This window comes from Pteropus medius, unplaced genomic scaffold, assembly GCF_902729225.1.
Source record: "Pteropus medius unplaced genomic scaffold, Ma_sr-lr_union100, whole genome shotgun sequence".
NCBI classification, from domain to species: Eukaryota; Metazoa; Chordata; class Mammalia; order Chiroptera; family Pteropodidae; genus Pteropus; species Pteropus medius.
This window is the reverse complement of record NW_024342467.1, coordinates 23,656,798-23,681,077: the sequence shown is the minus strand read 5'-3', so window position 1 is coordinate 23,681,077 and position 24,280 is coordinate 23,656,798. Positions and strand designations below refer to the sequence as shown.

The 24,280-nt window shown below is 51.2% G+C and overlaps 1 protein-coding gene across 1 annotated transcript in view; it reads left to right on the top strand.

Annotated features, from left to right (window-relative positions):
• Positions 1 to 24,280, top strand: part of EGFR (epidermal growth factor receptor) — a 168,861-nt gene that overhangs the window by 98,299 nt on the left and 46,282 nt on the right. The window contains exons 2-8 of the mRNA XM_039862805.1: positions 13,468 to 13,619; positions 14,488 to 14,671; positions 16,953 to 17,087; positions 18,680 to 18,748; positions 19,552 to 19,670; positions 21,692 to 21,833; positions 23,378 to 23,494. Of these exons, the coding sequence (XP_039718739.1) occupies positions 13,468 to 13,619; positions 14,488 to 14,671; positions 16,953 to 17,087; positions 18,680 to 18,748; positions 19,552 to 19,670; positions 21,692 to 21,833; positions 23,378 to 23,494 (918 nt within the window). The remainder of the gene's footprint in view (positions 1 to 13,467; positions 13,620 to 14,487; positions 14,672 to 16,952; positions 17,088 to 18,679; positions 18,749 to 19,551; positions 19,671 to 21,691; positions 21,834 to 23,377; positions 23,495 to 24,280) is intronic.

Here is a 24,280-nt window from a genome sequence, read left to right as displayed (position 1 = left end):
GGCGAAAAAAAAGCCTTGTAACTAATCTCACTTAACAGTTCCTGCATTTTGACAGACACCCCTGATGCTTCAAAGCAGCATAGTGGTTCCTGGAGATTAGTTTCTAAGTGTCCTCGAGGAGGGGGAAGTAGCAAATAGTTTCTGAGATCCGGTCCCGTATTCTTTGACCTGGAGTTATCGCCGTGATGGAGCCATTTCACCAACATCGCTGCCCTTAACTGGGAAAGCTATAAAAGCTCAGCAAAGAATTGCAAAATGTTTACAGGAAGCGAGATAAAAAACATCAAAAGTTGAAGGTAGGAATGTTTTCAAAAGAAGGGAGGAAATACATTTTGTGAATCACCCATGCGACTTATTTTTATGTGTTCTCTTGGATGGCAGTGACATGTTTTCTCGTCTGTTATTCTGACAGACTCATGTTTTTGGAAGACATCACTCTGTTAAAATCTCAAACACATTCAATCAGAAAATGGGCTTTCGACAACAGGATTCTGCATCTGCAGTCAGTAGCAAATCTAATCCTAGCAGGCTAGTAGGATATAATACAAACCAAAACCTAAGAGAGACCAAGCAAGGAAAAATACTTTCTCTTCCAGCTTGAGAGGAATTTACCGTCAGCCCTACTATTAATAGACACAGCGGGGATTTAATTTCCATGGCTCAACTGCCATATTAGTATTAAACCTTAAAAAAAAAAAAGTGAACCAAGTCTGCTGAAAATTCACATACGATGTTAATGCAGATATTTCTGTAACTCGGCAACATTTATTCATCTTTTATGGCTTGCTGGCTTTCTCAGTGTCATGAACCAAAGGGATGCCAAAGAAAACAAATGTTTGCTGTTCTCAGATGACACATTATTCTTTAAAGAGACAAAATGTGCCGTGAAACAGCAGAATGCTTTTGCCACCCGAGAGTGAGCAAACGCGAATCCGTACGAGGCAGCCACGGGGCCGAGGGAGCCGGGAAGAGGACCCGCATGGGCGTCTTTCCGGAGAATGTCGCTGTGATGGAGGCCACACGCGTGGAATTCCCACGAGCACAGAAAAGGAGGGGTTTTGGGAGACAGCCTGGGGTGAGTGCAGGAGCGAGAAGAACTAAGTCGCATCTGTGTAAAGCCAGAGGAAGTGATCGGTGGACGAGCTTCAGATCGAAGTGTAGAATGACTCTGCGACACCCTCTGAGCAAGATTAAAAGTCTCCGTCACTCAGAACGGATAGGCAGGACCTGTCGACCACTGGTCACGGATGCGGAGTGCCAGGTTTCCTGGGTGTAGTGGGAATTGAGTCGGACATCTCATTCTAAAAGTGGACAATGCCTAGCACAGAGCTGCAGCACCCCCGACACAAAGCCACAACCCCAGCCCTGCACCTCCCATCCAGTTTTAAGCATCTCATCTCCCCAATTGCTCTACTTAGCTGATGGTAGGATAGGAGGATCATAACCCTAAGAAAAGCCTTTTGGAGTTTGGCCTTGAAGGAAAGTTAGTCACTTTAACCAGGTGCACCTTCTAGTAAGTCCAGGATAAAGGGACTTCTAATCTATAAAGATGCTCTTTGACTTAACGATGGGGTTACATCTCGATAAACAGCCTTTGTAAGTTGAAAATACCGTTAAGTCAAAAACCTACCAAACATCATAGCTCAGCCTGGCCCACCTCCAATGGGCTCAGAGCGTAATGTTCAAAACACGCCGGCAACACAGTGTCCCGTGGTCTGTCGGTTGCCGACCCTTGTGACAGCCTGGGTGACGGGGAGCTGCGGCTTGCCCCACCACCCCGCATCACGAGGGAGCATGTACCCCATATCGCCAGCCCAGGGCAAGATCAAAAATTCAAAGTCTGGTTTCTCCTGGGTGTGTGTCGTTTTCACACCATCATTAGTTGAAACATCGTCACGTCGAACCACCGCTAGCCGGGGACCGTCTGTAGTTCCTGACCTTGTGTTACGCCTTCCTCTAAACCAGAGGTGGGCAAAGTACAGCCCAAGGGTCAAGTCCAGCAGCTGCCTGTTTGCGCAGGTGACGTTTATTGGCACGTGACGGTGTCCTGCGCATTCCTGTGCTTATTGTCCAGGAGCGTTTCTGCATTTAACGACACCGGACTTGAGTGGTTGCGACAGAGACCATGTGATCTGCAAACCCAAAAGCCTTTATTCCTGGATCCTTGCAGAAAAAGTTTGCCAGCCAGTCCGGAACAGCCTAAGGGAGGCTTCAGACTCTATCTCCCAGCCGCGGCCCCGTGGCAGTGAGGCCGGCTCTGGCTGGCACCACCCGCTCACGACCTCCTTCGTGTGGGTGACCCATCCAATAGCAAACGGCTATGCATGGAACTGTTACTCTTAGTTGAAAGCTCTCCTCACGGAGAGGCTAATATGTCCTAGAAACAATAGTATATGAGCCAAAATTAAGATTCTTCTGTGGCAGAGACTTGGCTTGGGCGTCTCCTGAGTTAACAGAGTCGTTGGTGATTTTCGAGTCCGTCTTTCCTGGTCAGTGAACCCCAGGAGTGGGTTTTGGGGCTCAGACCCCCTCCGGAGGGGAGGCATCAGGCCTCCCCGTGCACGAGCCCCGGCGCCTCTCTCTGCTCTTCACGCTGCTACTTCCTTTCCCCGCTTGGCAGCGAAGCTTAAGAGGAATATCTCAATCGAGGAGGAGCCAGCGGAAAAAAAAAAATGGTTCGTTTTAACACAAGCATTAAATACAAGCGCGTGCGTGCACATGGCCGCAAATCCAGCCGCACTCACGAAACCTCCACGGAGGGTCAGGGGAGGCCTTTCTCTGAATGGACGACGACAGCCACACCAATGTCCCGAGCAGCAGTAGGAGCCCTCTGGGGGGAATTCTTCTGAAAGGCACACACGGGGAACGTGGCCTCCCCCGCTTGACGTGCCCGGCACGGGCTCCCTGGTCAGGAACGGGTCCAGATGCCATCAGTGGGTCCCTGTGACCGAGGCTGGCGGCCTCGCTGTGGCCAGCACCAGCTGTTCCTCCCTCCGTGGCGAGAGCTCGTGGCTGCTCGCCAGGCCACACACACCAGCGCGAGCTGAAGGGCAGCAAGGTCAGCCTCCGAGAGGGCCTGGGCGGAAGGAAGCGGCTCATTCCCCTGGGGCCCAGGCCATGTTTACCTCACACTCAGGTCCTAGCGGTGTCCAGCAGGGTCCGCTATATGTCAGGTGCGCTGGCCACAGTCTCTCATCCCACCGAGTCCTCCCAAGACCGTAGGTCCCTGTCTCGTGGATGAAGAGAAAGGGGGACTGTGTGACTGAGGCGGTGGGTTCGTTCAGAGTTCAGATCCCACCCTCGCGACTCCGAGGCCGCTGGTCATTGACAGGTGCCAACGAGAGTTTGCTTTTCCGTCCCGCAGTCAACACGGCTGGGGGGTTAGCTTTCCACCCGTTTTTTTTCTCCTGGTTTCACTTTTCCGATCCTATACGACAAAAAAAATAGGAAGCGCGGGTTCAAATAGTTCTGCTGAGGACCTGACATTGTTCTGCAAGCAGTAGATGCTGCTCAGGGGTGAGATCAAGCCACTCGTCTTTTTAGAGAGAGTATTGTTCTTTCTCACGCTGCTTCTCATTTGTTCCTGGCAGCGAAAAGGCTGTGATGACTCCCACACTGCAAAACTCCCAGCCTGCATTAGCGCCCGGCAAGCTCCGACTTGAGAAACGGCTTAGAAATGACAGCCGGGTCGGCATCGTCCCCTCCGCTGGTCCCCAACCCCCCTCCCAAACCCATATCTTCCCCAAGTGTCCCCAGAGAGTAACGAGCGCCCTCCTGCCTCCCGACGCCTTCGCTCCTTCAGGACCGATAGCTCCGTGTTCGATGCTTACGGTGGGGCCCCAGATCCGCCCTTGCCCCGGGGGTGGGGGGTCCCCCTGCAGGAAGGGAGTGCCCAGAGTCTGCCGTGATGTCCCCTGCGCTGCCTCCCGGGCTTTCCCGGGGTTCAGCAGGAGCCTCTTCAGAAGTCTTCACACAGCAAAGGCTCGCGGGCCCGAAAGTCGTGGGCCAGCTCAGGACTGGACGTGGCACCCCCGGGACAGGTGCCAGGAGCACCTGTCGGAGGAAGAGGCGGCGTAGTGGCCTCTCCTGCCATCTTCGCGATTGTGTCCTGCTTTAGAATGTCACCGTTGTCATTTGCTTTGGGGTTTTTAGCGGGGAGAGGGCGAGAGTGGCTGTGTGTGTGTGTGTGTGTGTGTTTTCTAATGGTCATGGGTAAAGCAACTTAAACGTGACTCTATTTAGAGAGATGGCTTTAAAACAGAATTGTGCATTAGAGACTGATTTTTTTTTTGAAACATGGGCAATAATAGAAGAGAAACTTGAATCGAGCACATAAGGCATCTTGGGTTGGGGGCAGACACGCACCGCCAGGTGGGACCTGAGCAGGGTGACTGCAGAGAAACGCGTGCCAAAAAAGTTTCTTCCTCCCGTTCCGGGTTGGAAATCTTGTATTTCCTTGCAAATTACAAATCTTTTCCAGAATTTCGTTCAAGAAGAAGAATGGGTAGAGAAGTGGTTCTCGTAGATAACATCGAAGCAGCCTAGACAAGGTCACTTGTGTCCCCAAATCAGGACAAGAGAGTCATCCAGAGGAAGGAAACACAGGAAACAGAAAGTAGAAATGGAAGAAGCCTTATTTTCTGAGTGTGGTGAATTGCGGGACCGCGTGTGGTGAAGTCGCCGAGCCCGACTTACCCTTTGCCTGCGAGCGCGGAGCATCACGTTCCCGCTGCTTGTGGTGAGGGATGAGGGAGTCCCCTCCCACGGGACTCGAGCTTGGGCACTGCTCCTCGTTTCGACTTGTGCTCCTGTGGCGCGTCCTCCCATGGCGTGGCTTTGGGGTGTCCTGGGACGGTCTCGTGTGTAACGTCCTCTCCCCGAAGGGCTAGTATGTTCTGAGCACTTCCGAGTCACTCTCGACAACTGTCGTCACACTATTATTATGTCGTGTGTGTTTTAATTGACTGAGTGCAGGAGCAGAGGAGCCGTCCCCACGGCCCGGCTGGGGGGTGCAGGGCACGGGTGGGGTGAAGCCGCCCCGAGTGGCCGTAGCAACCTGGTGACGCCACCCTGCCATGATGCTTCTCAGCCGTGCATGGCATCCAGATGGATTCAGAAGGGACCGATTCAACCAGCAAGCGAACAGCCCGGCGTGGGGAATGTCACTCGGCCTTGTCCTTAGGAAGTGAGTCACGGGGGCCTGCGGAGAACGTAAGACAGAAGGTGTGTGTGCTGACCCTGCCTCGTTTTACCTCCACGTCACCTTGCCGGGAAGGACATCGATGCTCAGGGCTATCTAGGACGAGCAAAGCTGCTCCGACGTGGCATTAAATTGTCCTGGGAATAGTAAGTGGCCACGGAGCACGCCGGGCTGCGGGCGCGCTGGACCCCGCACCCGCGCTGGACCCCGCGCCCGCGTCCGAACACAGTCATCCCTGCTCCTTTCCTGTCACAAGCCCCTGCTGAGCGGGGTCAGCTTCAGTCAGAGGCGACAGGCGGTCACACACACAGGGCGGCGTCGAGCCTGCATCGGGTTTTGAACCCGGTTTCTTGGCCATGCCCTTTGACGCTACCCCCACCTCAGACCTTGTTGTTCTGCGTTTCTCCGCCGACCCCCGCACCGCCCCGTCCTCTCCAGTGTCCCCGCTCCCTGTCACGGCAGCCGACTGCGCAGGTGCGCAGACCCACCCTGCTTCAGGGGTCTCCTGGGGCAGCGGGGAGCCGGTCGCCCTCCGGTGCCTCTGGCACATCCAGGCGGTTCAGCTGTCGCTTTCCTGAGGGAGAGCTCGGAAGCCGGAGGCTGACTGTGCGCTGCCCGGGCCACCTCGCGGTCCCCGGCCCTCACTGGCCCGTGCTGGTGGGGCCGAGCACTGATCTGGGAAAGCCCGGGAGCTCCATCTCTGAAGGAATAGATCAGAAGCACCGAAATCACACTGGAGGCAAAGGATCCAAGGGGTGGTTTGGCCGACAGACTTTTGGAAGGGAAGTGGTGTGAGTCATGTCAAGTACGCCTGTGTGTGCAGAGAGTCCCTGGACGTGAGTAAGCAGCCGTCCCCAGCGAACAGGGCAGGAAAACGGAACCCGGGCCAGCGGGAGGGGCTCGCGCGTGATATCTCTAGAAAGGAAAAACCAGGCGCGCTCAGGGCACTCGTGTTTATATTTTCACATGGGGAGATTGTAAACCAAACCCAGTATTCTGTCCTCTGCTCAGCATCCAGCGTTCAGTGCAGGCTGCTCAGCCACACCCAGGCCTAGCTCCGCGTGACCTGGTGTGGACTCTGATGTAGCACTGGACATGTGTGATTCCTCCACCCGTGAATGTCTGTTCAGTATGTGTCCATGTGTTTAACACACGGACAGTCAAGGACACTGGCCACCAAGACAAAGCGTGTTGCCTGTCACATAGTAGGTACTCAGAAGGGGCTGATTGCCTCGAGAGACCGATGGGTATTGCTTTCTAGTCCAGAGTAGTTGCTCATAGTCCAAAAAATAGGTCGGATTCATTTCTGCTTTACTAGCCATTCAATTACCCATAAGAGATGGAGTGGTTGCCAGCCCTGCAACATAAGATTTTGAATTTTCTGTTGTTAGGGCCCTTTTTTGGACAACATCCTGTAACGATGAAAAGTGACATCTTGTATTTCAGAATTTTAAAGCATCCCAAATCTCAACACGACTCATCCATTCTGCTGAGTCCATCTAAACTTAGTAGTCTCGGGAGGAATGGGGGCGGGAGGAACAGTTTGCTCGCTTCATGGAAGATGCCCAGGCAGAAATAGATGGCGGTGGTTTGGTCGCTGTGAGCACGGCCATGGGAAAGCCTCAGTGTCATTTATATTGAGAGAGGTCTGTGATCTGTGAAGCGCTTCCATGCCCACAACGTCATTATCACTCGCAAGTGCCACCAGAGACGTCGAGGTGGCCCCACTTTATCCAGTGAGAGCACAGAGACCCAGACAGTCGAGAGAACAGGCTGGAGATGATCTCAGAATGACACTGTCACAGTCTTCACACTGACAGGGAGATGCTTGATGGTGTTGCTGGAAACAACCCCTCATAGAACTGGCCTTTCTGGGTTTAGAAACATCTGTTAACGCCCAAAAGAGCGGACACAATATGCGAAGGTACCGTATCTCTACTTGGTATGTTCTTTGAAAATCATGAGCTTGGCTTGGGATTATTTTAATCCCAAGGAAGGGAATCTTGGGGATAGAAATCAACCAGTTTTGGCATTCTGTTCCCTAACTCAAAAATAAAAGAGATGTTATTTTAAAGTCTTCTGCTTATTAACTTAATTAGGGTTACTTCAGTTTGCAGCTGTGTCGGACACGCCAAAGCTTGGCGCGTTTAGTCCAGTAGGCACATTGCAATGCACATGGCAAATTATCAAATATTTAAGAGGACATGTGAGTATTACATGTGCATTTCCAAGTGGCAGTGTAGATTCAAATTCAGTTTGACAACTATCTTTGGACGCCTGCAAGCTGAGAACTATTTATTAGTTATGAAATCAAATAGAGTAGAGAACTCTCGACAAAACATAAAGTTTTGGAAAATGAAGGAAAACCTTCACGTTTGTAATGAGGCTTTTCCCACTCCACAAAGCCTTTCATTCAACCCACAGTGAAAATTTAAATGCTGCTTTGTGTTTAATTTTATTCTTTTCCTAATTCTTCCATTATGACTCAACCATAGATTTTTCTACTTTCCTATTATTACAAACTCGTGTGGCTTAAATGGCTAGTCTGATGTTGTGATCACAATAGCATTTTTCTATGGGATAAATTCGCTCTATGTTCCCCGAAACCAGCGTAAACGTGTATTTATAGATCAGGAAACCGTCTCCGTGCAATGCGTGGTGTTTTTCAAGAGCTGCCACATGCAACTATTCTGTGTATGGTACTTCACTGTCAATTATTTCTAATTTTTAAAGCACTTTCACGAAAGCTTTTATCATGAACAATACAAAACTTTGAGGGTCTTACTAGTTGTATGTGGTCTTTTTTACCTTTTATTTCTTTTTAAATGTATTTTATTAAAATATTTTTCTTTCGCCCTTGTTCAACACAGATTTCGGTAAATTTTCTCTTGTATTTTTTTTATTATAAAATAATGTATGGTCACTATAGAAATTTTGAAAAATGCAGACACTGTAAGGGAGAAATAAGAAAAACACCCAGAACCCCGCTATTCATAAAAGATCATTGTTAACAAGTCAGCGTATTTTCTTCCTGCCGTATTTGTGCACATTTCAGCATAGTGGAGATGTACATACATACACGTTTTGAAATTACCACCATGATACAATTTGAGGAAGGCAAAAGGAATAGCAAGTCCTGACACACTGAATCCTCTGAGTATCTTTCTCTATAATATTTTAAAATCTATTATGTAAATATCAGGTTCTTTGAGAGTTCCTTAAACTCTTTCAGCCCGGAGGTGGGGGAAAAAATTTGTCTCCTCTGGCTTTTAAAGCTTAGTCAACTGCATTTCCCAGAATAGAAAGATTTGACAACAAGCGACCAGAAAATGGTAAGAACTGACACACTCCAAGATGTCCTCCCTCCTCCTCCATCAGACATATGGAGACGAGAAAGGCAAAGAGACCCATGTGAACTCGTCTGAGACTAGGCCACTCGCTGCGTTCGTGTCTGAAATATAAATGCACGCACACATCACAGAAGTGAGTCTAATGAGATGCAGACACACACGTGTATATAGTCCACCTCTCCCCACCATATATACGAATAAACAAAGAATACATAGGTATATGTTTATAAAGAAATGACCATTTTAAGTAGTGATAAATGCCAGGGAGAAAAATGCAGGATGACGTGATAGAATGTCATGGTAACTACTCAAGCTAATCGGACTCCAGAATGGGCTGTCCTGAAGGGTTGACCATTGAGTTGCAATCTCCGTGATTAATGGGACACAAGGATGCAAAGGTCTGGGAGACATGGAAGAACATTCCAGATGAAACACCTTCGAAGTGGGCGAGAACCGGGCGGGCTGGAGAGACACGGGGGTGTGGCCGGTACAGTGAGGGGTGCCGAGAGGAGATGGGTCCACAGTGCAACGTGATTTCTGCGTCAAAACGAGGTGCTCTGTGGAAAATGGGGTGAGGTGGAAGGAGAGTGGAGTCAGCTTCGGAGGCCGGGGGAGAGGGTTACAGCAGCCCCGACTGCTTTGGAGGCCATTGATGTATAATTGAGAAAACAACAAATTAAAACAATTATACATTTACTCAAGCAATTCCAAGTGTCTAAGTGGATTTGGGAAAACCTAGAGAAACTGTTTTTGTGTTGCGTCTTAATCAGCAAGACGGCTTTGCCCAGGCTTGTCGGCAAAGAGAGCTATATACCCCATAATGACACAGGAAAGCCCAACCTCATAAAAACAAGGTCATTTCGAGACTTAAAGGAGGCAGATTGTTTTTATTTTCAGCTGAGATAAGTTGGGGGGTTCTTGAGAAAAAGAATAACCAGACCGTGGTTCAGCCCTAGCAGATAACTTTCCATAAAACACGTGCCTGACTCCGTCACTGAAAGCTGAGCAAAACACATCAACATGGATGAATCTCAGAAACACCGCACTGTGAAATCAGCCTTACACAACAGGGCAATCTTTTGTCATCTCATTAACAGGAAGTCTTGAAAGAGGCAAGTCTGTTCGAAGTGAAAACTGGTCAGAGCCCTGGTTTATGGGGCTGGGGCAGAGGTCGCCCGGGAGGGGGCGCGAGGAGCTGACTCGGTCCGTGGTGCTGGTCTGTATCGTGAGTTACACGGGGATGCGTGATTGTGGAAACTCATAAATGCTACGCTTTGGATGGATTATCTCACGGTCTGCGGATGCTGCCTCGACAACAACTATAAACGAATATTGACCTGGAATGGGTGACATGCCAGAGTGAAGGGTGCCGACATCTGCACCCTCCTTTAAACGGCATCAAAGACAAGATGGGTAGATACGTGACAAAGAGAACAAAGCGAAATGCTCATCTAAGATGTTCGCCACACAGTTCCTTCCGCTTCTCCGTACACGTATGAACCTCCACAATAGAACGTGAGGGAGAACCGCTGAGGGCTTCGTGGGCACGGGGCCTGGCCCTGCTACTCCTGAGTCAGTTGCGTTTGTCTTCAGATTTGCGAGAGATGGAGCAGATCACAGGTGTTTGATGTGGAGCTTGACACGAACGATTTTAATCGTCAAATGTATAACACTAAAGTAACATTAAATTTCTCTTCAAATACATTACTTAAACACCCACTTCTAAACGCACATTTTAATGAGATTCTTAAACTGCAATGTGTTCTTTTTTTTTTTTTTTTTCCGATCTGATATTCTACTGACACAGTAACTCTACTCAACGCCCGGCATCCGAGTAAGCCTGTCTGCAGATCCAGACTCTCCCAGTGCAGACAGTACCTGAGGGCAGGTGTATGTCCATGGACGTCCCCAAACGTCTGTCCGTGCGGCACCTTGTGTTACAGTACTGTCACATTTCTCGGTAGCTAACTTTCATTCAGACTTCATCACAGCTCTGGGAGGCGAATGTCATTTTCACCGTGTCTGTACCCGAGGCAGGCGTGGTGCAGAGAGCTTAGAGAAATAGTTCGAAGTCACACGGCGAGGGAGTGGCTCACAGAAACGTTCTCTCAGATGAGTTAAAAAGCTCTTGGTCTTTGCCGTTTCATCTTACGTCTGCCTAACTGGTTTGTGATTTTTATTTTTTGATGATTTTACTGATTCACGGGTCTCACACTCAAATTTTTCTGATTGCTTTATTTCATAACATGAGATATTGGGTATAAAGACAGAACCAAGATCACACTTGGTTCAATCAAGAAGCCTAGGCCAAGTCATGCCGATCCTCGCTCTGGCTTTCGCTTAGATGCGCTCATCTCCTCTTGGGCATTTGGTGGGGGACAGCCTCAGAAGAAACTGCCTTCGAATGATTTCTTTCGGCATTCTAGTAATTAACCCTGGAATAGGATTCGAGATGGACCCGCCTCTGGCTGCATCAGATGATGTACCAGCCGCTTTCTTCCTCTCAAGAGCAGACATCTTGGGCAGTGGGGCATTTAGGGAGCTCTGCCATTTTTTTTAATTAATTTATTTTTATGGTGACATTGGTTAACGAAATCCAGTAAGTTTCAGCTGTACACTCTAAACAGTAAGGCATGTATATATTTACACTGTGTGCCCACCTCCCATAGTTAGATTTCTTTCTGTCACCACGTATTTGACCCCTTTTATCCCATCTACCTCCCTGCTCTGCAATATTTTTTTGCCGTCATTAAGAAATAAATAACAACATTTTGCATGAAGAGTCGTGATGGATGTTTGCAGATCAATACTCTCCGTGCTCACTTATCGCTTGGTGAATGAATGAAAGCCTAGATATGGTCTTTTTGAAATTATTTTTTTCTGTAATAAAACAAGCTCAACTTGTTCTGTTTTTCGCTGACACAAGTTACTTTCTCATTGGTTTCATAGTAAAAATTCTTCGGTTCGGCCAAGAGAAACTTACAGGCTGATATCTTTGATCATTTAAACTGAAAGCAACCATTGTTGTCCCCTCCCGCCCCCCCCCACCCCCTTCCCAGGATACCGAAGAGACTCTGCTGAAATGTGCTACAACCTTAAGTCCAGTTGACACTGGTCACCTGGCTGGCAGGAAATGAAGGCCACGACCGATACTCGTGGCTACCTACACAACAGCCAATCAGTCAGGCTGAAATCTAGAGACCGTGGTCTGTCAGCTAGGAAAACAGTTTTTGTGTCAAGGTGTGCCACCTGCAAGGTCACGCAGCATTATCAGAATTTGTACCTGCTTTGGCGGTGGCATCTTTAAGGGCCTCAGAATTGGGAAATCGGCCTGGCCCCATCTGGGGGATCACAGCCAGCTGTGTACGACAGTTCCGACATGAGGCCACAGTCAGAGCAGCACCCCTCCCGGGCGGAAGCAGCCCAGAGGTATTGGGGTGATCCAGCGTCGTGTTGGAAGAGTTATAAGATTGTTCCACCCCTGGAGATGGCAGACAGGGGCGCTGTCTTGTCGACCCTCATAGTTCCCACGTGAGGGTTTGAGAGGGGAGACGAGGGGGATCCCCGCAGAATGAAAGGGGCAGTGAAGATCACTTCGCGTGACAGTGGCGTGAATGCTTTGGGTCGGTTATGTGCTGTCTGAACATGCGTCCTCTGTCGTGGGACCAAAACGCAGGGGCAGACAGACCGTCAGGCGGTGCTCGTCCGAGCGGTTCCCATGAGGCGAGAACAAAGGAGCCTACCCAGCGGCATGTGAATGTAGGAAGAGTTCCTGAAGGGAGAACCGGCATGTTGCCTTTGGCCTTGTCTTTGTGCTCAGCCACCTGCGCTCCTGATCGCAGTTGGGCCTCTGCAGACCGGGAAGAACCTGGCCAGTTCTGCATCTCACCTCCGAAGCCAGAGGCCATATTTCTTCACTCTTATGATAATTTCGGTTCAAAGTATCGTTCCTTAACAAGCTGCCTGCTCCAAAAGCTCCAAATCTCTTTTTTTGTCACGCTTGCCCAAACATGTCTTTCAAAGAGCTAGGTTTATAAATATGAGTTTATTATAGTCTTCTTCTTTGCCTTTAGCTACAGACCACCAAGTGTATTCCAGAGCCTAAACTGTCCCTGAATTGAAAATGTTTTCTTGTATTAAGTTTGATACCTTAAAATGTTACGGAGTTCAGGGTGCCAGGGTTGTGTGCTGGCAGAGGATGCGAGTCTGTGTCGGGTGGGTTCCTACGAAGTGCAGACAAACAGAGGGACAATGTTGGTGTCTCCGTAGCTGGGTGTATTTCTAAATGTCCGTTTTCATTTCATCATTTCCTAAATCTTATATAATTAGACCTTTGGCATATTCTTTGAGACATTAGTTAAGAAGAAAGAATATTTTTAATCTCCAGCCAGTTGGGTGTTAATTTACACTCTTCATCATTGATTTTGGGCCGTACAATGTCGTGGTCGGAAAATGTTTCCTAGTGTATGTTTTGTTTGTAACTATTCTGTGGACACACATAATGTGGCTCGCTCTCTTTTTGCAAAGTAAATAGTTCATCATATAGTTATTAACTCAACATTGTAATTATATTATGTGCTTCATGATGTGTTTTTTGCCTCCTAAAGCTCCGGCGGACTATTTTGTCTTAAAGATTTTCATAGAATTTCATTTATTTCCCCTTGAATTTTTACCAGTTTGATACAAGTCCACACACTGCAGAGATCTGCTCTCCCTTGTTATAAACTGTGCCCCTTATAAACAAACGTGTTTTTTTTTGTTTTTTGGGTTTTTTGGCACATTTGCCTGGAGTGACCTTTGACTAAAATTAGCATTGTAAGTCACAGAAGCACCCAAAGTTACTCAAAGTTTGTGAGTGTTGTTTTATTTTAGTTTTGCTACTTGGCATTTCACGCGATCTCTCTCTTTTTCCCCCAGTTTGCCAAGGCACAAATAACAAGCTCACTCAGCTGGGCTCATTTGAGGACCACTTCCTGAGCCTGCAGAGGATGCTGAACAACTGTGAGGTGGTCCTTGGGAACCTGGAAATTACCTATATGCAAAGAAATTACGACCTTTCCTTCTTAAAGGTCAGTTCGGCGAATTTGATCTTATTACCCAAATACAATAGACGTTTGTCTAAGCAGGTGAAGGCTTTGGCAGAATTCACCGGGACGTGCGTTCGCTTCTGCTTCGGCACTTACAAGTCCTGGGGAACTGCAGAGGCCGGTTTTATGAGAAGGCTTCTTTCCCAGGCAGCGTCAGGTTATACAAGAATATCAAAGAGAAGGCGAGGCCGGCATTCTACCCTCGTCGTAGACACCGATATGAACCTTTTAACCATTGCTTCGGCTGTGGCACCCTGCCATACCGGCTCTTAATTCTTTTAAAAACCCTGCTTTGTAGCATTGGCCCATTTTCCCGGTGTAAATATTCCCACCACGGTTGATCTCCAGCTACCAAGAGTTTAACAACCAGTTCACAAAATTCCCGAACATTTCGCAGTAGGCCAAGACGCTGAGAGCCTCTCTGAAGGCTTCAGAATGAGGTAGTGGTTGAACTTGAGATTTCAGTGGCCTTCTTCCAGGGTTTTGTCCTGTTTTGTTTTGTTTTCAATGAGAAAGCAGGCAAAACAGAAACGAACTAAGTTACTGAGACATTTCCATTTTGATGTGAGTGCACTGAACACCCAGTAAAACGAGAGCTGCAGCATTCCTGACTCGGGCACGTTGCCCTTCGTCACAGCCGGCGGGCTCCAGAGGCACCGCGCAGGGCTCCCCGTGAATCCTGGCTCCTTCCGTCCCGCAGCCGTGGTCATCCACGTGCTTCCCACGCGCGGCCCACGCGTGGCCCACGCGCGCTTCGGTCAGGTGTCCCGGGCTCTCTGGACCCTCTTCAGACCTCGCCTTCTTGAGTTCCTCAAGCGAGATATAACACGTTGACATCTTACCTCCTCAGACCATCCAGGAGGTGGCCGGCTACGTCCTCATCGCCCTCAACGTGGCGGAGACGATCCCGCTGGAAAACCTGCAGATCATCAGAGGGAACGTGCTCTTCGAAAACACGCACGCCTTGTCGGTCCTGTCCAACTACGGGGCAAACAAAACGGGGCTGCGGGAGCTCCCCATGAGAAACCTGCAGGGTGAGAGCGGGCGCGGGGGCGCCGGGTGCCGAGAGGGACCCGGTCGGGACTCGGGGAGCCCCTCGCTTTCCTTAATTCCACTCAGGGGACACTTATTCGTCAAACAGAGACGCGTTGCCTGCCAGCCATGCGCGAGCTCCAGCAGGTGGAAGCTTCTAAGAAGGAGATGGGCAGAGGGATGGGAGGAAGGGTGAAGCCACATGCCGGTTCCCCCGTGTCCACGTGTTAGGGACGTACGTTAAAAACCAGCCGCGGTTCGAGCCCGTGTTCAGAGTGACGTTGTGACGCGGAGGGCCGCGTTTCAGGCGGGATGGGGGTGAAGGCATCGCAGGAGAAGTCTGAATTCTTGCATCTAGGATGCTTATGAGGGTCACGTGAAAGGAAAGGGTGGGTTGATGGGAGGTTGATTTTTTTTTTTTAATTAAAGATAACAATGGTTGTGCCCTTGCCGTGTGGCGGCTGTGGTGCCAGGCATGCTAAATCAATCACTTGATGCCATGGCCTTCCTCTGACACAGATGTGACACTGCCAGTTTACGAATAAAGAACTGGCGGTGACGTAACTCTCCTAAGGTCCCAAACTAGTTAAAAAATGGCCTGGCACGGCCACCAAGTCTCTGCCTCCATCCCTTGCCCTCCCTGCCCGCGCGCTATGCAGTTCAGAACTGCTGCGGATCAAGCGCTGAGGACCTGCTTCTGTCGCCGGCATGGAGCTCATACTGATTCAAATGAATAAACGATTCTTTAATGTGAATTAGTCAATATTAATTAAATGCTGTTATTCACCATTAACCCAGTGCCGGTCACGGACTGAGCAGTCGTGAAACGTGGAAAATGAAAATAGGAGGGTGGCCGTCTCTGCGTTACCCGTTGCCCCTCTAGGCTGCCAGGCCCTGAACCCTCCTCCAGGAGCCGCAGGCCATGCGCTGCGAGGCCCACGCCCACTTTCCACCTCGCACTGCTTGTCCCGGTGGCCTCGACGTCCCCGTCCTGCGTCTCCAGCTCTGACCTCTCATCAGAGCCTCGTCTGCTTAACTCTGGCTCCCTCCGAGTGGATTCTTTCACGCGATTGTCCTGCCGTCATCTCTGACTTTACGTCCACAGCGCCACGGCTTGGCCCTTCCCAGCCTGCCTCCCACGGTGCCTTCATTCTCGTCCATCCACTGGAGAAACCGCCCACCGTCCCGGTTCGGGGCCTCTGCCCGGCTTCTGTCTGCCCAAAGCCCGCAGAGCCCTCACTCCGTGTCTCCCCGCCCACCCCCCAATCTGCTCCCATCGGCACTCCAGGACAGGTCGTCCTTCCCCGCAGCTCAGAGACCTTCCCAGCGACAGCCTTTCCATGCGGGTGCTTTGTGCATGTGGCACATCCATTCCCTGCCCGTGGGGTGCTGGGCACTATTCATGTATCTGTCTTTAAATTACAGACTCGTAGGACCATTGAGAGGATTCACTCAGAAAGTGCGTGTAAAGCAATCCGCACAGTGCCGGCCCTGCCTACGCCGAGGCCAGCTGCGGGCGGGAGCTGTGTGCCCTGGCTGTCGCCCCATATGCCTGTCGGCTTTTAGAAGCCGACGGCTCTAATCCATCTTTGCAGACCCCACAGTCCTCGCTGCAGTATTTTGTGCACATGAGTCACTCCGCACACGTCGCATTTCCTGTCGTTGACCCACACTCTCCCTGGCTCTGGCTTGACGTTTTCTTCTCGCCCCTGATTTTTCGTGTCCTGTCGCTTCTTCCTTTGAAACAATCGTCCGGTCTTTTACGTCCTTTGCATTCCTGGCGTCCGCCCCGTCTCTCCACCTACGTACAGATTCTCCACCCTCAACCTCTTTCTCCAACGAAAGGCGCCTCACGGCGTCACCTTCTCCGGGCGTCACCAGCCTGCGATGCTGGTGGTCGCCGTCACCTTCCCGTCCCATTTGCCCCTCCCGACATTGACGTCATACGGTCATTCCAGGGCAGGCGGGTCCGCCTCCCCGGGAACCACCAGCTCACCGAACGCACTGCCCCCCGATAGCAGCATCGCCTTCCTTCCTGCCCACGTTTCTACATCCTAATCATTCGTTCCTCAAAGGTCCAGTTCGGGGGAAATGCAGCCTCCCCCACGGCACCATCCTCCGCTCATTCTTCGTCCGCCCCCGCGGAGGCCCCGTGGGGAGCGGCGTGTGCACGCTGGCGCGTTTTTAGCCAAACGCAGATGTAAAGGAAGGCAGGCCCGCTTCGCGAGAGCTTGGAGGAGAGGAGGCAGCGGGCGTGCTTACCGGGGTTCCTCTCTCACGCAGAAATCCTGCAAGGCGCCGTGCGATTCAACAACAACCCCCTCCTCTGCAACGTGGAGACCATCCAGTGGCGAGACATCGTGGACAGCACTTTCCTGAGCAACATGTCGCTGGACTTTCAGAACCAGATGAGCAGCTGTAAGTGTGGCGTCAACGTTCCCGCTGCCTCCAGCTGCTGAGTGTGGGGTGACGGGGGAGGAGAGCGAGCTGACGTGGAGTCCCGTTGATCTAGAGCACAAAGAAGCGGTCAGCAAAGGGTGCCCCCACCAGAGAGGACCTATCTAAGACAGAACGGAGTCGGAGGCAGACTCCGAACTCATCGGTTGGCAAATGTTCCCCTCTGTCACGGAAAGACGCGTTTTCATTTTAGGAGTTTCTCGTTTATAGACCTATCATGTGCTTGTAATAGAAATTTGAAAAATATGGAGAAGTGTAGGCAAAGTAAAAACAAAACGGCATCTCTGTACAGACGCGTCACTTACAACGTTTCTATGTATTGTTTTTGCTCTTTCCTCTCTCGTCACCTTGTTTCTCTGTCTCGGCCTCTCTCTCTCTCTCTCTCTCTCTCTCTCTGCCTCTCTCTCTCCTCTCTCTCTCTCTCTCTCTCTCTCTGCCTCTCTCTCTCTCCCTCTGCCTCTCTCTCTCTCTCTCTCTCTCTCCTCTCTCTCTCTGCCTCTCTCTCTCTCTCTCTCTTTTTAATGCACAGCTCTGTCCATTTGGGGTTCAGCCTCACCACCTCTCCTGATTCTAAGAACACCAGCATTGCATTCCTGCCTTTCACCCCTGGGGGTGATCGTGAAAACAGTCAGTCATATTAACAGGGTGTCTTGGTTCAGATCCCACTGTACATCACCACCGTTCCATTTTAAATCTAAATTCTTCCAGAGACTAAATTCTTCTGACCAAGGGAGGCCCTGGGACACATATTGATTCCTTCAGGTTATTGTGTCTTTACAGAGAAAGATCTCTGCATGGCTGATGGCTTTTTATCAGATTTGGTGATCGGCCTGTTCTCTATCTATGGATCAGACACCTTGGTCTTCAGATTTCTCAATGCTGATTAAAACAAAACGCAGCTCAAGAGACGAAGCACTTTTGTAGCTGTAATTTATAGTCGATCATCATTTATAAAAACCACATGATTGGTTGATCTATTGAGAGCATTTTCAGACAGTAGCTTACACATCAACAGCTGAGGTTTTAGATAATCAGCAAAGCGATACACCCTTTGACCAGTTTCCCCCTGTGCAGCATTCTGTGCTGTCTGGCTTAGAGCCTGGGAGTTTTTACCTGCAAGGCCCAAACTCCCCAGGACCACTGACCCACACAGTCCCTCACGGCTGGACGTAGCAAGCGTGCAGCGAGTGCGTGCTGACTCCGCCGGGTTAGAGACGCTTCACGTGACTGCGGAAGGTTCTGGCAAGTTCTCCAAGCCTACGTGGATTTGAAATCTGGAGCCCTGAGTTCATTTAAATCTCAGTGTCATAGCCTGTGAGCAGCGATCCATAATCACTCTGCCTCAGTTCCCACAGCTGAAATGTGAATCGAAGCAGTTTTTTCAATCATCTTGCGAACCACCCAGCTGAACAAACTAAGAAGAAGAAGTATGAATAAGCTACTCTTCTCTAGAATGTTCCTTTGCTCAGGGGCTCGGGGAGGGTGTCATCTGTTTCTCGTGATTTGTTCCCTTTCGCGAAGATGTGAATTTAACCACGACTTGTCTGTTTTAGGCCCAAAGTGTGACCCAGGCTGTCCCAACGGGAGCTGCTGGGGTGCGGGACAGGAGAATTGCCAGAAACGTAAGTGGGGCGCAGTCACCTCGTCCCCCCATACGCAGCTGCCGTGTTGGGGTTTCCTTTGGAGAGTCCAAAAGCTTTCTCGATTGTGAGGCCAGACGCTAGCAGCCCCATGAATGACAGTCCTGCAGATCTCCCCACCGGCGGGTGACGCAGCGTGGGCTCCCTGTGGCACTTCAGCCGGTCACAGATCAGTGAACGTCACCTGTGCCTCAGTCGGCCTCTGTGAACAATGTGTTTGGCAGATTTTCCTGGGAACGGAAGCGCCGTCTGCCTTACCTGCGCCAGCACCACCCACGCAGAAGCACAAGCAACTTCTTTCAAGAGGGTTTTTCTGCAAGAGTCCCACCTAGTGTAGGAGCTTGGATGGCCGAGGAATCCGAGGACACGTCAGCTTAGAAGCTGACTGTCTGTCCTTAACAGACCGGCGTTTAACGTGACACTGACAAACACTACTTCCTGGCAGGCATTTTTGTTATTTGCATGTCTTTCTGCATTACCCAAAAACTCAATTCCAACTGGCGCCTAATATTTAACTGGTCTAACAGTCTAGGCTCAGCTACTCGGTTTTCCTTAGCGGTTAAAACTAATAGGAAAACGCAGAGGCGCAGCCGAGAAAAGTCACGGTTCGGCTTCAGCTGGCAGAGTGCGAATGGGGGGGACTGTAAGAAGCCTCGGGGTCACCAGTGTCTCCTCTCGTTCACGTTTCCATCACGTTCGCACGTGCTCTGCAGGGTCCCGGGGGCGGGGCGCCTCGCCATCGCCACTGGCTCGCCGGCTCACGCGTGCCCTCCGTTCCCTTTCAGTGACCAGGATCGTCTGTGCCCAGCAGTGCTCCAGGCGCTGCCGTGGCAGGTCACCCAGCGACTGCTGCCACAGCCAGTGTGCGGCCGGCTGCACAGGGCCGCGGGAGAGCGACTGCCTGGTAAGACCCTGGGGCCCCGGCCCCGTGGTCAGGCCAGCCACGTGGGGGGCGTCTCTGGCCCACGGTTTGGTGGGGCTCCCCGTGCATGAAACGCCCCTGCAGTAGCAGAGCGGGACGTCGCCCTCTGCCAGGGAACAAAGGCCTCTTCCTGTCTCGCCTTCACCGCTTACTTTGCGACTGGGGGCGAATCCCACGACCCCTCAGTGCCCCAGTTCCCTCATCTGACAATGGCAGGTAATAGAGTACCTAGCAGATACGTGGCCTAAATCAGGGGTCCCCAACCCGCGGGCTGTGGACTGGTACCGGCCTGTGGCCTGTCAGGAACCGGGCCGCACAGCAGGAGGTGAGCAGTGGGCCAGCAAGTGAAGCTCCATCTGTATCTGCAGCCGCCCCCCAGCGCCGGCATCACCGCCTCAGCTCCGCCTCAGATCATCGGGTGTTAGATTCTCATAGGAGCCCCGGTCCCTGGTGCCACAAAGGTTGGGGACCGCTGGTCTGAAAAACATAAATGCACGCGGCATTCATAGCTAGGTTCTGGGCACAGAATGAGCACTAAACACAAGTTATTTGTCACTGGTGTTCACTGTGGCGAGCAGCCACATCGTCACACCGTTTACTGTTCCCCTTAGTTCTCATCCCAAACCGGGAACTGACACCGTCAGGGCCCCTGAAATATGTGCAGAGATGTTAAGCAGCCACCAGAGCCACGCGGATCTCAGCGGCACGGCTGGGACTCCGTCTGGGTCTCATGCGCCAGGCCCTCTGCTGTTTCTCCCACGGCTCAGATTCCTGCTGCCTGCTCTCCGCCCCTAACGGGTCTTCAAGTACTCGCTTTCGTCCCTGCCCCTGCGGAAAGCTCTAACAATGCCTCGATGCCCCGGTGGGCTGTGGGTGGCACACGTAGGCTGCAGCTCGTCCTGGAGACACCAGGGCTGGCAGACGTGAGTCCTAGAGTCCGCACCAACTGTGACGGACCCTCCCGGCTTCCAGGCGAGGAGGCCCTCCTAAGGCGGGATCCGAAGACTCTGGTCTCGAGGAAGGCAAGGTTTTTACGTCCTGAAGGCTGCACCCGGCCCCAGGACTTTGACTCAGCCGGGCCGGGCTGGTTCTAAGGTCCAGCTCAGGGGAACGATGGCAAGCGAGTCTTCGGGCCACCACGGTATTTGTGGCCCTTTCTGCATGGCGCCCCGTCTGGCTGGGGTTTTCTGCAGTGTGCCAGTAAATTCTAAAACGTACCCTCGAGTGTTCTTTGTAAAGGAACTCCAGTATAAACTGGATTTAGAAGTAATAGCCCTCCACAGCTACTGGCCTAGTGTGTGAAATTCTGGGTCGTTTCATCAGTTAAGAAAGAGATGTGCTTTTCCATCATCCAAATCCACAAATTACCAGAGCTGGGAAAGTATATTTAAGAAAAACTATGCTTTAAGGGAACGATCTTTCTGACTCTACCGAAAGCACCTTGCTAGACCTTCCTGCCCTAGCTGAACACCCGAATGTTAAGAACTGTAACCTGAGCTTTCTGAACGGAATCAGAACAGCGCGAGCGTCTTCGCTCGGCTTGGCCAGCGCGTCACCCCCCTGTGACAGGTGTCAGGCTGAAAATAGAGAAAGCCTCACAACACGAGAGGCAGCAGCGTTTGAGATCAATGAGAATCGCTGTTTGGGAAGCACTCGCTCAGGCAGAAGCCAAACAGTGTTCCAGTTGGGAGACAAAGGCGAGGGGCCTGACGGGGGGAAGGGGGCCAGGCACCCCCAGGGAAGGAGGGCGTGGCTGTCGGTGCAGACGATGTGCCATCGTGACATTAACTCTAAACGGTGCGTTTCATTTTCAGTACGGCGGTCATGATATCTGCTTATGTTCTTTGCAAACAGTCTCTGGGGTTCAATGTTGCTTTAGGCTGAGTCTGAAGGTGGTTGTGCCTCGTTTTCACACCTGAAGCTCTGAGCCATGAGCCGCACGAGGCAGTCCCCCCACGGTGGCTCCGTTTTCGAGTGTCCCCATTTGTATTATTTTTACACAGGTCTGTCACAAGTTCCGGGACGAAGCCACGTGCAAGGACACCTGCCCGCCGCTCATGCTGTACAACCCCACCACGTACGAGATGGACGTCAACCCGGAGGGCAAATACAGCTTCGGCGCCACCTGCGTGAAGAAGTGCCCCCGTGAGTCCTGGAGGAGAAAAGTCCTGGATTTCCAGGCACCGAATCTTGCTTTGTCCCCTCCTGGGAGCCTTGAGTCCCCTGCGTCGGCCAGGCTTTGGGCCGGTGTGTTTGCCCTGTCGTCCGGCACGGGACCGGGCGCCCCTCCGAGTGCAGATGCGGGGCAGGTCGCCGCCCCAGGTGACAGACAATGGCTGCTGCTCTGCTCGCCAGCGTCTGTGTGGCTGTGGTGGCCGGGACGGGAAGCACGCCTGTCGTGCAGGCTCCAGGATCAGGTCCCGCTGTGTTGGTCTGGAATATTCAGCCGTCTCTCTGGCACAGCCCCGCAGCCACTGGGCCATGTCATGGTTCGGTCCCGGTACCAGGCAGGTATTTAACAGACATAAATTAGAGCGTACGTCAGACCTGCCTCCTTCGTGGTCGTGATTCTGGTGAAAGCTGCGCCCTTAGGAGCACCGCACGGGGGTCTTTTGTTTGTGGTGTTTTTTCTTTAGGCACAGCTGCTGCACGTTGGCATTCGCGGTCTGCTGGTGGCTACTGTGTTGACGGAAACGGTGGCACGGAATTTTTCCGAAAAGAGAAAGCTTAGCGTTGTCTACTTAAAAGTTTAGAACCCATCTTGATTGAGAAAAATGTCTCAGGACAACTGCGAGGGAGGTCTGCCTTACTGGATTTGTGGAGATGAAAAATGTTTAATTCTGTACGGAAAAAAAATAGCACACACATGCAGAATAATAGGCCTTTGTGAGGTAAATGACGAACTAAGACAAAGAAAAATTTGTCACAGTTATGACACAGATGTCATCAGGGAGAGAGGGCTTAATAGGTCGAGTTTTAAAATCCACAGGAAAAACCCTTAGAACCTAAGAGCACAAAAGCAGGCAGTTCACAGAAAAAAAAAATGACAAATGACTAGTAAATATGTTTGTGGATCTCCTTGGGGAAGTCAAAACAGGAAGACATACAGCTCCTGAAGAATATAATATTTGCGTTAATATCAACACAAGTAAATTACTTGGAGGGCGAGGGGTGCTGAGACCGTGGCCGATGTGCCAGGCTGGACACAGACCGGCTGGTCCGACCACCGCCAGCGTGGGCAGATGGCCAGGCCCGGGAGGACCGCACCAGGCAGGGCGTCAGCCCCAAGAATTACATGCCACCCCACCGCGGCAGCGTTGGTGGAGGAGGGGTGTTTGTTTGGGTTCACGTATTTCTAATAAATAGTCAAGCTTTAACCATAAGTCCTGAAGGCAAAACCTACGGGAAAAAACTGAGCCGCACAGACGTGTTTGAAACCCAAAAGGAGACACGGTGTTTTCTCTCTCACACACCTGCTCTCTGCCCGACGTGAAATATCTTTATGTCTCCACGTCGTGGTCTGAGCTCTCAAACGCGATTCCTTGTCAGTCTGCGGCCTTTCATTCTTTGTCCTTAAAATAAACGAACCGGAGGATCATGGGCCCTTCCCATCAGCCCTGCGACAGGAGGACACGGGACCCGGGAGCACCTGCTGCCCCCGTCACCACCCCTCTTTCATTGCCCCGCAGGTAACTATGTGGTGACAGACCACGGCTCGTGCGTCCGTGCCTGCAGCTCTGACAGCTACGAGGTGGAGGAGGACGGGGTTCGCAAGTGTAAGAAGTGCGAAGGGCCTTGTCGCAAAGGTAGGAGGCCTCTTCCGCGCCCACCAGCCCCCCTCAGCGCCCCCTCAGAGGAGATCTGAGCCAACCCTTCCTTCAGGCCGGAAATGCATTCCTTCCTGGATGTGGCCCCTGTTCTTAGGGTACCCCCAAGGCCAGCTTAACCTTGCTTATCCTTTACTTCCTGTTTTGTTTTGAAAATGTTCAGACACCCCACAACGGTGCAGTAACTGTACAGTGGACATCCGTATGCCCTTCTAATAAATGCACCAATTTTTAATATTTTGCCACATTGCTTTCACTCCTTCCATGTTTGCTTGTAGACATGGGTCTGTGTGTTTGCGCACATGTGTGTGTTTTCTGAACCATGTGATAATTCCAGATATTATAGTACGTCAGCCTGCGTTCCTTACAAACAGGGACATTCCGAGTAACGAAGGGCAGTTCCACATTCATCCCGAGTTTAGCTATTTTCAACTCGATGCTATTTTCCAGGGTTCAGGTTCATTTAAACCTCTCCCTCCTGTCCCAATCGGTCATTTTCAGCCATTTTTCAATCCAGAATCCAGTCGAGGCTCGTGAGTGTCGCTTGGATGTCTGGTCTCCGTGCTCTTCATTAACCAAGAACCTTTTCTCAGCCCTCGCACCCCCCCCCCAAACCCCTTTATCCTTTAGCTTCCCTGACCTGGCGTGACCTGGTGTCGGGTGTGGCAAAGACTCCAGGCCCCGTGTTCGGGATAGAGATGGCATCTGTGACAGAAATTCTGGGGTGGCTATAAATTAACAAGCGAGCTCAAGAGTCTGGAAAAG